Source organism: Gracilinanus agilis, chromosome 4 (genome assembly GCF_016433145.1).
Source record: "Gracilinanus agilis isolate LMUSP501 chromosome 4, AgileGrace, whole genome shotgun sequence".
Classification (NCBI taxonomy): Eukaryota; Metazoa; Chordata; class Mammalia; order Didelphimorphia; family Didelphidae; genus Gracilinanus; species Gracilinanus agilis.
This window is the reverse complement of record NC_058133.1, coordinates 483704155-483723036: the sequence shown is the minus strand read 5'-3', so window position 1 is coordinate 483723036 and position 18882 is coordinate 483704155. Positions and strand designations below refer to the sequence as shown.

The 18882-nt window shown below is 36.0% G+C and overlaps 1 protein-coding gene across 1 annotated transcript in view; it reads left to right on the top strand.

Moving 5' to 3' along the window:
* Positions 1 to 18882, top strand: part of SUZ12 (SUZ12 polycomb repressive complex 2 subunit) — a 48386-nt gene that overhangs the window by 16075 nt on the left and 13429 nt on the right. Inside the window, exons 3-5 of the mRNA XM_044675579.1 lie at positions 1256 to 1324; positions 8001 to 8083; positions 14457 to 14542. Of these exons, the coding sequence (XP_044531514.1) occupies positions 1256 to 1324; positions 8001 to 8083; positions 14457 to 14542 (238 nt within the window). The remainder of the gene's footprint in view (positions 1 to 1255; positions 1325 to 8000; positions 8084 to 14456; positions 14543 to 18882) is intronic.

Sequence of the window (18882 nt, the reverse complement as noted above, 5' to 3'; positions counted from 1 at the left end):
GGGTAGGCAATGGGGGTCAAGTGACTTGCCCAGGGTCACACAGCTGGGAAGTGTCTGAGGCCGGATTTGAACCTAGGACCTCCCGTCTCTAGGCCTGGCTCTCAATCCACTGAGCTACCCAGCTGCCCCTGACAGTATATTTTTTAAAAAATTACTGTTTCCTTCACAAAACACATGCAACAGAAGGAAGCAGCCAAAACAAATGGTCCACTTTCATCCTGACTGACCTAAGATCCCCTAGGGTACACAAGCCACCATAATGTTTGTTGCCACTGTTGTTGGCTGAAGCTTTAGTTGGTATTCCAAGAGAGTGCTTTTGATACCTGATTGAAGGCACCATTTTTATTCAAATCTTGTGAAAAATGGATACTTTTAAGAAAACTCCTGGGTATAATAGCTTTGCTGGTTTTGAGAAGCCACTGTGGTGGTTAAAAAATAAAAGACTTCATTTCTAAGAAACTACAAAAAATGTACACTAAAATTTCTTTACTTTTTTTTTTTTTTTTTTTTTTTTTTTAAACCCTTACTTTCTGTCTTGGAGTCAGTACTGTGTATTGGTTCCGAGGCAGAAGAGTGGTAAGGATAGGCAGTGGGGGTCAAGTGACTTGCCCATAGCTGGGAAGTGTCTGAGGCCAGATTTGAACCTAGGACCTCCTGTCTCTAGGCCTGGCTCTCAGTCCACTGAGCCTATCCAGCTGCCCCTTTGATGTCCTTAAGAATTTAGGTGAGATTTTTGTTAGAACCTGTTAATGCTTTATTTGCTTTGAGATTTTATGCTTAAGTAACAGTGCTTCATTTTAATACTTTATTTTATTAAAAGATTTTTCTCTTCCATGAAATGATTTACCAGTCAATTTTGAACTTTTATAACTTGATCAACCGTTATTTGACTTAAAATTTAGTTTCCCCTGTTATGTAAGGAAAAAAAATAAGAACTTAACAGGCTTGGTATAATATGTGGACCAGGTCTTTTCTTTTATTATGTTTTTTACAAAATCTACTTAAAATCTCTTAAGCATAAATTGAAAGGTTTCAGATGCTCAACAAGTATTAGTGATGATTTACATATGCTTGCTTTACTATTATATAATTCTTTTGAAAGGACTATCAGTTATCTGATTAATCTAGCTTTAAAGCATTAGATGAGCCTAAACCAAAAATTACCATTTTTTAATAGTGCCATTAAAATGTATTCAGTTTTTGTTTTTCTCCATTGAGAAGCAATTAACTTATGTTGTTTTTTTTTTTTTAACAGGAAAACATTTAAAGTTGATGACATGCTATCAAAAGTAGAGAAAATGAGAGGAGATCAAGAGTCTCATAGGTAAGGTAAATTATAAGCATGTATGTGTGATAGAAGGGAAAAATTGATAACAATGATGAGATCCCATAAAAGAATTTCATCTAATACAGGGATCCCTTCTATGACATTCCTGACCAATGAGTATCCAGCACCATTTGAACAACTTTGGTATATCCATTTCTCTAGCACTCATTACTTCCTGAGCTGGTCCACTCCACTGCCATTAGGTAGCTCTTGTCTCTGAATTGAGCTCTTTCTATGTAACTTCCATTAATTTGATTCCAGACCTAGAGCAAGAGAAAATAGGGATATGCCTTCTTCCTTAAGACAGTGATTATATAGATTTATTCTTCAAGTTTATCTTTTTTAAGCAAAACATTATTTAGTTCCATCATTACTGACAGCATAAGCTCCTTGTGAGTAGAGGCAGTTTCATTTTCTGTGTGTTTGTATAGTGGTTTTTTGTTTGTTTTGTATCAGTTCTCTTGACAGAAGAGTGGCAAGGGCTAGGCTAGGCAATCGGGGTTAAGTAACTTGCCCAGGGTCACAGAGACAGGATGTATCTGCAGCCAGAGTTGAACCTATGTCTTCCCCAATCTAGGCCTGGCATTTTGTACCACCTAGGTACCCTAAAGTTGTGTGTGGTTTTTTTTCTTTGTTTTATTTTGTTGTTGTTTTTGTTGTTTTTTTTTTTTTAAGGGCAAACAAGATTAAGTGAATTACCTGAGGTCACACAGCTAGTAAGTGTTTGAGCCTAAATTTGCACTCTGGTCTTCCTAGCTTCAGGCTTGGTGCTATATCCACTGTGCCACTTAACTGCTATTTTTTGATTGATTCTTTTCTGTACCTCTTTAGTATTTTGGCCGATCATTCCATTTGAAGTGGGATATAGACAATACTGGAATGTTCATAATGTCTCTGCCCCTCTGAACATGATTTTCAGAACTGAATATGTAGATTGCCCAGGTCAAAATATAGGGCCACATTAAAAGATGTCAAGAAAACATCTAGCTCTTATTTTTGCAGAAAACTAAAAAGTCCCCATAAAAGTCAAAGGACTTGCTCAAGGTCATACAGGTAATACCTGCAGAGCCAGTAACTGTTCTCAAGCCTTTTGGTAAATCTAATACTCTTGGTCCTTGAATGGATAACATACTAACTTTTGAGAATATATATCCAACAAAAGATTTTTAATAGTTTCTAAATAATACTTTATTAAATTATTTGATTTTGCTATATCAAATATTTTTTAAACTCATATTTACTGCCCTCCCTGCCCCCCACCCCCCCAAAAATAGTAAACTTGGAATGTTTCCATGGAGAGCCTATCTCTTAATTTATGAACAGATTGTCAAAGGTTTTTTTAACCTTCTAAATTCCATTTATTTTTTTTTTAGCCCTTACCTTCTGTCTTGGAGTCAATACTGTGTAATGGGTCCAAGGCAGAAGAGTGATAAGGGCTAGGCAATGGGGGTCAAGTGACTTGCCCAGGGTCACACAGCTGGGGAGTGTCTTGAGTTCATATTTGAACCCAGGACTGCCTGGCTCTCAATCCACTAAGCTATCACGCTGCCCCCTCAAAAGTTTTTTTTTTAAGTCATTTGGAATTAGGAAACCATTTTCATATGGAAACAATGTTATCAATAGTTGATGGTATCCTAGGATAGCCCACAAAAGCTCATCTAATTCTTATAATTCAACCATGAAATTGATAGTAGTATAGGGCCAGCTTAGCTAGGTGGCTCAGTGGATAGAGAACCAGGCCTGGAGTCAGGAAGACCTGGGGTTCAAATGTGGCCTCAAGAAACTCACTAACCCCAGTTGTCTAGCCCTTACTGCTCTTCTGCCATAGAACTGTTACTTAGTATTGGATTCTAAGACAGAAGGTAAGAATTAAAAAGAAGTAATATAGACCTTAACCAGCACTGATAACATTGTTTCTGTATGAAAGTTCTTTGGAGTTTTAGTGCAAGATATCAGCATTTTTATTGCTTGATAGATAATTGTTCAGGCAATGGGAGTGGATCCATAAGTAAGAGAAATTTATCAATTAGATATTCTTAAATAGACTTGTATATGCTACTAAACTACAATTTGTCATTTTCAGATGCTATATATTGCTTACATTTTAAAACTCTTGATATTTCTTAGTAATAAATTCCCATCAGTCAGCTTTTCAAGTCCTTAAAATTTTCATTATACTCATTAGATTTTTTTGTAATGAATTTCAGTGCATCACATATAATACCTTTTCACAACCTTGTCACACTTTGGATCTGTGGATGCCTTAAATGTATCTAATCTTAAATAATTTCTTAAGTGCTTAATCAAGAGGTAATCTTTGAAACTACATTGGGACCCAATATTTGTTTGGTGCAATATATTTATAATAAAAAAAAAAACATGATCTTAAGTATTTGAAGTACTGAGGAAACTTGGGAATGCCACAAATAATCTAAATTGGTTTGGAAAGTAAATCATCCAAAATGGATGTCATTATTAAAGAATGGATATTTTTACTAATTTATAGGATAGTTATGGGCACCAGACCTGTGATTATATTGATATAGGGAACTCATAGCATGAAAATATGGAAACTCCCATCTACCAATGCAGGTCAGCCCTTCCTCTCCAATTACAGGAATAAAGAGTGCCTAAGGGGGCAGCTGGGTAGCTCAGTGGATTGAGACCAAGCCTAGAGATGGGAGGTCCTGGGTTCAAATGTGACCTAATTTTCTAGCTGTGTGACCATTTGACCCCCATTGCCTAGCCCTTACTGCTCTTTTGCCTTGGAACCAATACACAGTATTGATTCTAAGACAAAAGGTAAGGATTTTTTTTTTAAAAAGTGCCTGAGCTCTTGAGAAGAACGAACAGCCAAATCTCCTGATGTTTAGAGGTGGGCCTGGAGCCCAGTATTTTCTCACTCTTAAGTCCAGCCTTTTGTGACTATGCCACGTTTCTAATTATTCTGTAATTAAAATGACAAGTTCAAACCATAAGTTTCATACAAGAATGGAAGAGGAAAAAGTGAAGAAGTGACTCTTTTTCAATAGTTTAGTTTAGAAACCCTTAAGTGCCTTCAGAATCCAACATGTGGGTTGTTTCAGGGGAACTTTAGCTTTTTTTCCCCACTTGAAGCTACAGTTTAGCTCTTATTTTATATAATTTTATATAAAGAGTTCCCAAAGAAGAAACTGAATCAACTAATAAAGGCCACCACCGGTGCAGTGGTGAGCTTACAACTAACTCTGGAGCACACAGCTACTATGTTTCAGTGGTCAGACTTATTGACTCTCACAAATAACTGCAATACAAAATAATGTGTGTTATGTATAGTCATTCTGTGTATTTAGCTGTGTCTGAATTTTGTTTTCATTTGATAAAAATATTTCCCCATTGCTCCTTCTATTGGGAAGAAATATCTTATAACAAATATTCATAAAAAAGCGAATTTCTGCATTGACCATTTCTTGTAGTATTTCTTACTCTGCTTCTTGAAAGGCTCATGTCTCTGGCATCAGTCCTCCGAAATTGATGTTGGCTGTTGAGCACATATTTAGAAAGTGTCAGCTTTATACTAAATACTGCTCATGATGTAGAAAACTTCAGCTTAGGTGCCACCTCTGAAGAAATGGAAATCTAGTTTGGTATTATCATCATGAATAAACATGAGTACCTACTAGTTAGTATAAGACACAAGGCAGGGTACAGAGAGTTATAGTCTGGGTCTGTAGTCCAGCTGAGGGAAAGAAGCTGTGGAAAGAAACAGATGATAGCCTTTTACCCACTGGCCCTTAGCTACCTTAATCATGGACTTGGATTTTCACCTGTGAATGTCTGTCTTTGCCTAGAATGCTCAACCTCCTGCCTTTAAAACTCAGCTCAAATCCCCCCTTCTCCAAGAGGCCTTTCTAGCCTCTATTGCACTCCCCTCCACTTTTCTCCAAGCATCTTCCCTTTAAAATTTGCACTCCATTTGCACTGCACAGATCCTGCGTGTTGAAGTTTATTTGCTTGTTCTTTTCCCCATTAGAATGTGTCCTTGAAAGCAAATTCTATTTGCTTCTTTATATCCCTAAGTTTTAACAGCACAGAGTCTGGATGTATATAGTAAATATCACAAGTGCTTAATAAAGTCTTGATGACTGACTACGGATTGCTAAATTGAGTTGCATGTAAAGGATTGGTGATAGTGCTATGAAAAGAGTAACCCAGAGCTGAGGTGATAGATGAGCCAGGACTAGACCAAAGTTTAGACTCAACAAGTATAGAGAAGCCTCAGGAGAAGGGGGGAAACATTCTTTGGGAGGCCCAATGAGCAAACGTGGAAGGATTGGAGAACAGATGATAAATGTTGGCAGCTCTTGTTGTAGGGGTCTTGAATGGGAGCCACTAGGAGGATTTTGCCATTTAGGAAGATTAGCAATGTGTCGAGCCAATTTAATGGTTACTCTTTCCCTTCTAGTAGTGTTTCAGAAAGCCATGATGATAATTTTTTCCTCTGGCTGCTAGAAATTAAACAGTAAATGTCGTGGTAGACATTTAAGTGATACTTGGTCATGCAGAATTCACTAGATGTTTCTCCTGGCCTTCAGCTGTATATTGGAATTGATTTCTGTTTGTAAAAAAACCAGGGAAATTGTCTGATTTTTTTTTTTAATAGCCTGTGCAGTTGTCCTTTCCTTTTTCAACCCATCCCTCTAGTGCCTTTCACATTAACAGGCATGCAATAATATGTTTATTGAATGAATTATTGAATTTTTCTTTAAAGGTCAAGCGACTGACCAATATTTATAAGATAGGCTTTGAGTTTTCTAGTCTTGGTGAGGTGAGCTCAACCACAGAATTCATTTGTTAAATGGCTGGAGTATGTAATAGATGGAAGTTTTTTAATCTGATTCATGATCAGGAAAAATGTTGAATCATTCAAGGTAGTAATTATCTAAGGGCCTTGATGTTTAAAAGCTAAAGTTCTTCAAGGTATATTTATGCTTACTACTGATAATTCAAATGACTTATGTTAACTACTTGGTATGTTGTGTTTGACAGTGATCTAATGCTTAGGAATTAAGAAATGGTAACTTCTGAAACTTTGGTAAAATTACAGTTAAGATTCTGAGGCTTAGTTTAGGCAAAGGTTATGCAAGAATTCTTTCCCCTTCTCACTTTAGCATAATTAGATGCAGTTTGGATTAAATCAACATATCAAAATTAGCAGTATAAAATGAGACGTTTTTGCATTTATATAAAATTGCCCTGTTTTCAAGAGGAAATAGGATGACAGCTTATATAATTTCTAAGCTTCAGTTTCCTCATCTTCAAAATGACAGGGTTGGACTAGATGGTTGACATGGCCCCATAAAACTTAAAAGTGTATATATTATGTTTCTCTTGGCAATTTAAGAGTTTAATGGCTATATGCCTATGTTATGCTTTATTCAAAATTTATTATAAAACATTATAGGGTCTCATTGTTGCCCAGAAATGCTTTTATCTATCACCATTGCATTACTTGTTGCATTTCCAAAACAGGAATTTCATCCTTTCATTCTCTTTAAAGACCCTTCCTCATTTAGCTCTGGACAAATAGCCCTACTTCACTGCCTAGGAGATTGAGGTCATCTAGGGTGAGCTCACTCTCACCTACCTTTACCCTGGAAGACCTGCCTTCAATCCCAGTTTCTCAGTCCTTCCCTTTCCTCAGAGGAAAGTTAGTCTGTCTAAGGCCAACCCTTCTACCTGTACTCTGTTCCTTCTAGATCTTACATCTTTAATCTCTAGCAGCAGTCCTTTTTCGCTGAATCTCATGGAAAAATTCATTTAAAACCATCTCCTTTTATGACCAACTTCTTGAATGAATAGTCTTTTACCTCCATTTTTTCAACATCCACCCCTTTCCTTAATCACTTGCCACAACCTGAAACCAAATGCTTAGTGTGACCACCTAATCGGTTGATTCTATGTTCTTATTCTTAGCTCTCCAAGAGTTAACTCTGTGAGGTTATAAAAGATGTCTTATGTGTTTGAAATTTTGCTCAGTATTTGATTCATCTGTGTCTTTTCTGTAATTTTCTTTCCTAGTTATAAGCCTTTAAAACAATCATCTAAATGCTTTCTTCTTTTCATTGTCCTTTTAAATGAGAATTAAAATGTACACATTGAAAACAAAATTGTTCCCAGTGAATTGATTCTGAAGCAGTGTTTAAACGTATATGGCCATCATAATTTAAAGAGGAGAGTAATTAAATGTTTTGCAAAAATTTGTTAAATTTTTATGTCCTTAGAATACAACACAAAGTAGTTTATATAGATTCACTCATCCTTTTAACAGCATCACTTCGAAAACAGAAAGGCAAATATCCCCTTTACCAGTAGGGAAACGAAAGCACAGAAAAGTAATCTTGGATCATCTGTTTTCCTTTTCTAACTTCTTATAGCAAAACAGAATTATTATCTATGTGAAAACATTCATCCTCTTGATTTTCTCTTTAAAAAGGTAGGCAAAGTAGGATTTTCAGTGTATGAGCCAGAAGTAAATTTATTTTAAAATTAGGAATAAAAATTAGGAATGAGGGGGTAGAAAGTATACTTGGCCAGGAAAAAAACTTTTTAATTTTTTTCATTTTGCACGTCACAATCCCAAGTACTTTACAGGGAATTTAAATTAACCAGTCTTGTCATCATGAACTTTGAGCACACATCCTAATTTTTCCTTTTCTTTGTTTAGCTTGTCAGCTCATCTACAGCTTACATTTACTGGTTTCTTCCACAAAAATGGTATGTACCTTTTAAAAGTTTAATAATGTTGGCATTCCCACAGAAAAATGATTTTTGTACATGTGTAAAATGCCCCCTCTCCTTTCCTAGTAATTCTAAAATTACTTATGATGATCACTCAGTGAATATTTTAGAAAAAAAAATCTTTTATTTCTCCAGAGATTAACTTATTGACCAGTTAGTTACTAGTTATTGCTTGTGATCCTCTGGAAGATTCAAGCTAAAGTGCCTATCTATGAACTTAGAGTATCTAAGATATTGTGGACTTCAGCCGTATTTTCTAATTGCCTTTTTGTTACCTATTTAAGTTTTCAGGTACATTTTGGCATTGACATTAAGGCTAGACATCAATTCTAATAATGCAGTCCAGTCTTGATACAAAATCAGTTTGCTTCATCTGTCTTATGATCATCTCAATATCAGTTGTATTATCTTTGAATTGGTCCAATTTCAGCTCTCATCTTAATCCATGTAAATCATTCTGCTGTTCTAAGTATCCTTTAATGCTATTAGAAAAACTTCATAAACATGCGGCATAAAACATTTAAATAACCATAATTCCTAGGGATCATGCCCCGAGAGAGTAATGTCAAAATTACAGAATCTTGAGGTGGGGAAAGACTTGGGTATCATCTCATACATTGTTACATATCAGTGAGTTAATATAAGATATATTGGGTAGTGTAAAAGTGGGAAAGCTTATAATTCACCATTATAGAATATAGAGGTCTTCATGGGTATATTGGACATGAACATGCCATGTATTCATCTTCAAATTGGTAATCATTCATCATCATAAAAATTTATAACCTTAAAATGCTTATTTACTTTGACATAAAAAAGAATTATTGTCCAGAATCACCTTAATGACTTACTTTTGTTCTAGAACCCACAGGCATAATCACAATAATTCATGTGCCTTTCATCAGAAGAAAAGACCTTAGGATGATATACACCTGTATTTTGGGGATTCCATAGTATGTTCAGAAAGCTAATTAAAATTTAGTTCTGATCCCTATAGTTACTGGTCTCCCTTCCCCATATAACAATGTATTTATTTTGTAGTTGGTTTATAGTCTTAAAGTCCTTGAGGTTGAGGAAGTCAGAAAATGTCTTGAGACATTTCCATGCCCACTACTGGCAATAGTAGGCACTTAAAAATAAACTCTAGTTGAGTGTTTTAAAGACTAGTTACTAGCTTGGTTGACACTGAATGATTTCATCCGTATCTTTTTCAGAAATAAATAAATGATCCCTTCAGCCATTTTTGGCATATCTCTAGTTGAGAAATTTATTAGGCTATATATAACTATAGAAATTAACCAAAGGCTACTATTTGGTCTCTAGTTCACTTTAAGAAAATAACCATTATTCACTTGAGCACACTTTTTTGGAAATATTCATTTTGTTAATTCAGTTTGTTCTGTTGAGTTACTCTGATAAATACTTTTGGAATATTTGATGCCCTTATGAATTAAAGAGATCTCTAAATTTCATCAGTTCATTTAGCACTTTACAGGGACCTAAGTAAAATATGTATATCTTAGAAGGCAGTTTAAGAGAGTAAATGTAATCGTTAAATAAGTTCATTTTTCTCTAAAAATTATACCAGACATCAAAATTTTTTCCAAAGTCACAGATTAAAAGTTGTTCCTTTTTTTTGTTTGAAATTTTTGATGTAAAAATAAGCTTGTAAAGCTATTTCATTGCTGCAAAAGAAGAAAAAATAGCCATTAGCTTGCTTTCCTATGAAATAATTCCCTATAAGTAGCTTTGATTAAAACTAATATTATGTGGGGAAATTTGACATTTCTTCCCTAAGTTCATCAATTGATTTTTGTAGATTTTTTTTTTTTGCATTAGAAACAGATAATAGGGCGAGAAGGCCCCTATTAAGATTTCCAAGACCTGACTTCCTTGTCTGCCTATTTTACTCAATTTAAAAAAAAAAAAAAAGGAAATTGCTTGGCAGGTATTTCTTGAAATTAGGACTCTAGGATGTTAGTTACTATGGTATTTATCTTGTGTACCATTCTTAAAGTTGCTTGGGTTTTTATTCACTGTGTTCATTTTTACTAGTAGCACCCTTTTTTATCCTCCCTTTGTTCTTAGAAAGTTTGATACAAGGGGACAGCTGGGTAGCTGAGTGGATTGAGAGCCAGGCCTACAGACAGGAGGTCCTAAGTTCAAATCTAGCCTCAGACAATTCCCAGCCATGTGACCCTGGGCAAGTCACTTTGACACCCATTGCCTACCTTTACCACTCTTCTGCCTTAGAGCCAATATACAGTAATGACTCCAAGATGGAAGGTAAGGGTTTAAAAAAAAAAAAGAACCAATGCAAAGTATTGATTCTAAGGTGGAAGATAAGGGCTTAAGATACAGCGAGATCAAGGTTGTGGTGTATGCATATAATGATCAGTTTAAAAAAGCATTTATTTAGCACCTAATATGGAGCCAGGCCCTGAATGTACAAATAAAGAGAGTCCTCAGAAACAGAATGAATCTCAAGGAGCTTACATTATATAAAGGGCGCAGACAAATGATTGAGAAATACATACCAAATAAATACAAGTTAATGGGCAGTGGGGAAGGACAGGAATTCCTCATGTAGAAGATGGTCCTACAGTTAAGTTTCAAAAGAAACCCAAGTCTCTGAGAAATAAAGATGAGAGAAGAAAATGCATTCTAGGCTTGTTGATTAGCCTGTGCAATGATAATGGAAAGGGAGGAACAGCAAAGAATATAAGAATGAGTTATGGAATCCAAACTGCTGAAATATACAACTTTTTAATGAATATACTAAGCTAGTGATGGGCAAACTATTCCCTAATCATTACATCTGGATGTGGGGACATAGTGATTAGGGAATTGCTAAGGCAGTGATGGGCAAACTACAGCCTGGATCTGGCCCTGGGGGAACAGTTTGCCCATCACTGCACTAAGCCATTCAGAATATCATGTTCATCTTTTTTAGTAATTTTTTCATGGAATTTAACAAAGATGAGTATATCAGCTCTAAAAAGTTTAGAGTAGTTGAAAGACTAATGAAAAAAGCACAATACATGATGCTGTGGGGTGATCACTTAAGGCTCTTTAGCAGAAGAAGACAGCCACATTTTCAAAAAATATAATGAACTCTAGTAAGCATTGTTTTGAGTCTTAATGTTCCTCTGGATTTTTTTCAGAGTTAGGAACAAAGTCAGAATTTTGAGTTTTCTTTTAAAATATTCATTTTTCTTAGTTGGACTAGGGTTATAGCTACAATGAAATGTAAAAGTGTTTTGATTATCCATATTCAGCATAGCATGTTAACTTTCCTTAAAACCTTTTTTTTTATCTTTTTTTTTTTATTTTAAACCCTTAATTTCTGTGTATTGACTCATAGGTAGAAGAGTGGTAAGGGTCGGCAATGGGGGTCAAGTGACTTGCCCCCAGGGTCACACAGCTGGGAAGTGTCTGAGGCCGGATTTGAACCTAGGACCTCCCGTCTCTAGGCCTGGCTCTCAATCCACTGAGCTACCCAGCTGCCCCCTTAAAACCTTTTATAAAGTATTATAACCAAATTTTCTAAAGGCCTATTATAATTTTTTTAATTATTTATTTTATTTGAATATTGAAGACGAAACTTGATGTTCGAGTTTGGAAGGCATGTTTCAAATATGGCTGCATATCTCTGGACAGCTCATTTAACTTGTATGGTCCCCTCCCCTTTCTGAGACTGTAAACTTTAGAGAAAGTGGATATTTGCATTGGTGATATTTCTTTAATTGGAACTCCCTCTATTGATGATCTCACAGGTCTTGTGTCCTCATTATTCCTGTTTAGTTTCTGAAGGTCAGTTGACTAGCCTTTCAGTTTACAAACGGTTTGCCTTTCTTCAACATGATTGAAGAGTTGTAATGAAAGTGATCAACTTATAACAAAAACCAAAACCCAGGACTGAATAAGTTTACATGCAAATTCTACTACACTTTACTAATCCCATAAACATAAATTTGTTTCAAAAAGGTAAAAAAAAGAATCTTAGTAAAATTCCTTCTATGACACAAATGCAGTTCTGATATCTAAATTGGAAGGCCTCAAAGCAAAGGAGAAAAACTAGACCAATTTCCCTAAAGAAGACTGATGCAAATACAGGCAGAAAATTGCAGCAGTATATTGCAAAGGGCTAGTTCAGTATTAGGAAACTGAATTGAACATAACCATAACACCAAAAGTCACATTTCAATAAATGCAGAAAAAGTTTTGGACAAGATATAACATCCATTCCTATTTAAAACCCTCAAAAACACATGAATTTTCCTTAAAATGATAAATATATCTAAAACAGAAAGCATTATTTGTAATGGGGATAATCTAGAAGGCTTTCCATTAAGATCAGCAGTGAAGCAGGAATGTCCATTATGACAAGTACTATTCAATATTGTGCTAACAAAGCCAGCTATAGCAAATAGACAAGAAAAAGAAATTGAAGAAATAGAGATAAGGAATTGAAACTCACCTTTCATAGATCAGACATGATAGTTTAGAGAACCTCCAGAGAAGCAACTAAACATCCAATCAAAACAATAACTGTAGCAGGATATAAAATAAACCCACATAAATCATCAGTATTTCTGCATATTACCCCCCTCCAAAGAAAAAACCCAGAAGGAAAAAAATAGGGAAATTTCATTTAAAATAACTACCGATCATAAAATATTTAGGAGTCTACCTGTCAAGACAAGACATACAGGATATATGAAAAAGGAGTTGTAAAACTTCACCCAATTAGAAACATCTAAAGAATTAATTGCTTATGGATATTGAATAGAATAAAAATGACAATTAGTTATTGAGTCTTTTCTGACTTCGTGACCCCATTTGGGTTTTTTTTTTTGGCAAAGATACAGGAGTGGCTTAACATTTCCTTCTTCAGCTTATTTTAACAGAAGAGGAAAACGAGACAAACAGGATTAAGCAACTTAATTACCCAGAGTCTTATAGCTAGTAAGTGTTTTAAGTCCAGTTTTGAACTTGGGTCGGCCTAACTCCATTCTCTCTGCCAATTTAATTACTTAAGTTCCTTACCAATCAGACTATCAAAGAATTATTTAATAGAAGTAGAAAAAAATAGTTAAGGATACCAAGATTGAAGAAAAAAGTGGGGGAAGTTAGGGGACTTTAATAGTACCAGAATAAGAACCATTCCTCAATTGATAAGTGGTCAAAGGATGTGAATGGGTAATTTTCAGAAGTAATCATAACTATCAATAGACATGAAAATATGCTCTAAATCACAAATAATTAGAGATAGTGAAATTAAAACAATTCTGAGGTACCAACTCATGATACAAAAAAGGGAGTGGGGATGAAAGTTTTTGGGCTTTCCACAGAGGTTAAGCCTTCTCTACAACTATACTACTTAAAGGATGGGAAATAATACAACTTTGGATATGAAAAGCAAATTTAAAGGGAGTCTCTATATAGTACTGTCTTTCAAAGATTTTTTAATTTGTGGGTCTGAAAGCATATTTTGTAGGAGTTTAATGTGTAATGGGGGGGGGGAATTATGGTTTGGTTGGACCTAATATTAAAGGGGTAGTCGCCAAGAATTAAATAAAATCAATTTTAACATGATTTTAGCAATTTATAAAATAAATTATAAAATAAAATAGCAATAAATTTAGCAATTTATTTATAAAATACAGGAGAGTGAAAGTAGAGAAATGAGAAGAGGGTAGAGTAAGAGATCTAGCTTAATGAACTAGATAATGTATTCAAGTCTTGGCTTTACTCTGACAGGGCTCCAGAGGCCCCAGCCAGATTGGTTAAAAGTCAGTTAACAAGGATTTTAGAAGTCAAATCAAGAGCTCCTCAGAGGCTAGTTCCTCCAGGGAAGCTAAGGGAGTCAGCCTTTTTCACTCACCATGTGTAGTTCTAAGAGAGATTTAAGAACAGTCTCACCAAGTCTAGATCCAGTAGTTCAAGAAGAGTCAAGAACTCATTCACAGGAAGTTGTAATTCCCTTTAAAGGCACTTTATAGTCATACCTAAGTAAAAATTAAAACTTTGATATTTTTAAACCATACAAGAAATACATATATAGATTAAAAGACATTGAACATTTTTTTTCCAGGTCTAAAATTCTGTTGGTTGTTAATTTTCAGTTTCAAATTCTTTCCCACCCTCTTGCTCCTCCTACCCATTGAGAAAGCAAGCAATATGATATCTATTTTACATGTGTCATTCAACTATTTTAAAAATTGGTTTAACTTTAAAAATTTTTTCTGAATTTGTTTGGAAATAGCAATTTCAATAGATAAATAAATGGTCATAAGTAAAATAATGTATTTTCAAAATAATTTAAACTGTTGATTTTTCTGTTTAGATAAGCCATCACAAAACTCAGAGAATGAACAAAATTCTGTTACCCTAGAAGTTCTGCTTGTGAAAGTTTGCCACAAAAAGCGAAAGGTAATATATACAATTATGTTGCTAGCTTTAGTGGAATTTTATTGTGTATGAATACATACTATGCTAGTGCCTGAGTACAATAGCATGAATCAAAAGATAGGTTCTCTTAATACCTTATAACTTAATTTGGGAAGTAAGGTGTGCCCGAGAGAATAAGACCTGCATGTAACTATACTAGACTATCATAAGTATAAAATTCTAGACAAAATGCTATAAAAAGGGAAAAGATGCCCTAGAACAGTGATGGTGAACCTTTTATAGATGGAATGCCAAGTCCCCCAACCCCCACCCCACACAGGAGGGGAAACACTCCCATTGGGCTGCTGGGTGGAGGAGTAGGTGAAGTGAGGAGTGTCCTCAGTGAGTATGGAGAGGGGGAAAGGAGTAACTTGAGTGCTCTGTCCCTCTCCCACCCACCCCCTTACCCTCTGTGTGCACCCATTGGAGGGGAAGCAGAGGAACTGGGGATATGAAAAAATGTCATCAGGCATGGTGAAGATGGGGAGGGGAACAGCTCTTTTAGAGACAGTTCCCAAACTGCAACCCTCACGCTGCATATGAGTCACTCCCTTATCCCAGAGGGGCGGGTGATAGGAGAAATGTTCTTGGGGACATGTGGAGAGGAAGAAGGGAGCAACTTGCTCTGGCACATATGCCATAGGTTTGCTAACACAGCCTTGGAGACACACACTTTTTCCTTTGATAATAGAAAAAGACTTCATAGAGGAGTTGGCATCGAACTTTAAAAATAAGATTTAAGTTTATATATTATCAGGTCTGTTCTCTTATTTGTATGAATACTTTTTCACTGTAGACTCCAGCACCTCTCCTCATCTCCCCTTGTTCTGAAAATTTCCTTGGCCAAAAAAAAACATGCCTATGACGGGCATGAGCCTCTCTGTAATTAAGTAAGTTGATCCTCTTAGATATGTAGGCCCTCATTGAGCCTATGCACCAAGACTTTTGTAGTTTGATACACTAAAGTTTGTATTCTACTCTTGTAGCCTTGTGAATCAATACTCATTTTCTATCAGTGCTAATTGGGGTAGTCCAAAGAAGAAGATATGATCTGTAATTTAGCTGAAATGCTACATTTGGGTTACATGAAGACAAATATTTGACCTCCTAAGGAAGAGGAGAATTTGTGATTGATGGTCACATTTCTACCTACAACCCTGGCTATGAGTGTCGATGATTGGTTATGGCATAGAGTAACAGTGGCAGAGTGGTGGGGGGACCATTTGTAAGTAGGAATAATTTAAAAATCAAGTACAATTAATTTGGAAGCAATTATATGAATACAGTTATTGTAAGTATAAAGGGCAGTCTTTTTGGATTTTTAAGAGGGAATCAAATTCTATCTCCTTCATTTATCCCTGAATTGTCATTTCTTCCACGTTTCATGAAAATATAAGATGCAAATGTATAGACTTAGCTGCTTCACAATATTAATTGAAAAGCAACATGTTAGAATGACATTTGACCAGAGCTAGAGGCATGGTTATAATTACACAGAAACAAGTTAGAGATAGAGGAAAGAAAGTTAAAACATAATGGGCACAGCTTTGGATCTGGAAAGAAAGGTGGTTCGAGAGCCCCTCAGCCAGACAAATAAACCTCTCCTGTTTGTTTGCCTTTTCCTCCTTGGAGTCCACCTTGCCTGGACAAAAGCTCCCATCAAGAGCCCTAACAGTCTCTGCTTAAGCCCCTCCAAAAAGTTATTTCCCATATGTATCTTTTAGTCCCCTTACTGGTCCATCAAGTTTAGGTGTCTTGCAGTGTTGTTACCAACCACATTCCTCCTAATCTAGTTCATGCCTTTGGATGTAGAGGTATTGGGGTTCCCAGAAAATCTTTGCCATCAAATTAGATTTTAGCCTCTCTCTTCACATACCTTGTTTTTCTATGTACAAGTTTATCATAGAATGCCTTGTTTTCTTGTTAGTTTTAAGGCCAGTTTGCTTGAAGTAATCTGCAGTGACACAGGCCCAGGACAGAGATATTATTGAAAGTAATGGTGTCGTTCTTAGCCCATCACATGTAATAAAGTCACAGTAGTCATATCTGCCCACATTACCTTTCCTTCTGATGTGGGCCAAGTGCTCCTCAGTGTCTTTCTGGAAATAATTCAGCCTCAGACCTTCTCCATGGCAAATAAAACAGATTTTTATTGTGGATCTGGGGCAAAACACCTGTAGGCTCCTAGCCTCTTGGGTAGTATGTGCTCTTCTTGGGGAAGGAATGTACTTCCTTCCAAAAGGGAGAAGACTTATTATATACAGTTGTTAGGATTAATTGGTCTGTGGGAACACTCACCTGTACCCTCAGTCATTGGTCATCCTAACTGGACCAATTCTGTATCACTTCTGTGGACATCCCCATAGCCTCTAAACTCATTCCTCTGGAGCTACAGTATCTCAGTCTTTATTGGCTGGTCCCTCATCTGCTACGATAGCTACCACCCCTTTATAGGTCTTGGTTATAGTTACTGCTATCATCCTCACTGCTACCCTTATGCTGGTGCTGCCCACAGGAGATTGTGGCTCTATAGCTACTCTCTGTAGGAGCTCTGTAGCTTCCATATCCCCCATTTAAGGAGCTGTTCCAATGGCCCACTGAACTACCTTTAGGGGCTGACTTTCAAGCTGGGGCCATTGTGAACTAATTGCTAATTAATTGCAAATTGGCTAGCAATGCAAGCTGTTGCTTTACCTCTGGTTTATCCCTATTATGAGAAACACTGTAGTACTGCAGCCTATCCTAGCCTTTCCAGGAAAGTAGCTATGGATGATCTAACCATAGATAGCTGGGTACTTGCTCCCCTAGCTGTATTGGCTATGGATTTTTCTCTTAGGAGTAGCCTTGAACAGGTTCCACGGGCTTGGGTCTGTAGCTTTGTGGGTCTTGTGGACTGTTCATATCTTACCCATTGGCTCTTGAGCAACAAAAAACTATCATGGATCATAGACTTGAACTTAGGAAATGTCCTTGCTCAATATGTCAAAGATGTATATAGTATGTCTTCCTTCAGATAGCTTTCAGTATTTCTAGAACAGTGATGGGCAACCTTTTGAGCTTGGTGTGTCAAAATTCGCTAAAATGAGCATAACTCTGGTGGTGTGTCACTTCAAGGAAAAAACCATAATTTCACGATATTTATAGTTTAAATAACAAAAATGTATAATTGTAATATATAACTGTATTTAATAAACTAAAATAGGTAAATTAATATGGGTAGAATTGTCATCTATAGTGCAGAGTATCTATACTACGCTATAGCAAATGTTTCATCCTCAGCACACGGCCTCATACTTCTCTGTTTGCTGAGGCTGCGTGTCACCGAAAATTGCTATGTGTCAGTGATGACACGTGTGTCATAGGTTTGCCATCACCATTCTAGAATATGGTTAGACTTATTTTCCCAGTTTTACTGAGTTATATGCAATATTTGTCATGGTTATGATTAGATCATTTAAGATGTCAATCAATCAAGTTCAAGGCATTCTATTTAGTGCTGAGAATCCAAGCACACACACACACACACACACAAAAACAGCTTATACCCCACATTATACTTCTATTCTAATAGAGGAGAGAAGTACATATAAAAACAGTCATCAACACATGTAAAAACCAGTGGAAATGTGTGTCAGCTACAGGGGAGGGATTAGAAAGGGGAGAGGGGAGAGTAAGAACATGAATCGTAACCATGGAAAAGTTTTCTAAAAAATAAAATAGAAAATAAAAAAGTCATCAAATATAAGGTAGTTTGGGAAGGGGGACAGCACCAGTAATTGAAGAGAATAGAAGGAAAAATAATTTTTTAAAATTAAAAAAAGAATTGAAGAGATCAGAAAAGGCTATAGGAGACAATATCAGGGTTGCATCTTAAGAGATGGGTGGCTCAATGGATTGAGAGCCAAACCTAGAGACAGGAGGTCCTAGGTTCAAATTTGTCCTCAGACACTTCCTATCTGTGACCCTGGGCAAGTCATTTAACCCCCATTGCCTAGCCCATACCGTTCTTCTGCCTTAGAACCAATACATACTATTGATTCTAAGTAGGGAGGTAAGGGTTTAAGACAAAAAAAAAAAAAAGAACTCTGAGCCAAAAGTAAGTTGGGAGTATATTCTAGTTATGGGAGTAGGAATAATATCTAATGATGCTAGAAAGGTAGATTGGGAGCAGGTTGTGAAAAATCTTTAAAAAGCTAATCTAGTTTATTTTTGAGTCAACAAAACAATGATTTAAGTAGGAAAGTCCTATTATCATCAGATCTACACTTAAGGAAAATTACTTGGGTAACAATATGATTGCAGTGGTGAGACTCTTTATGTGA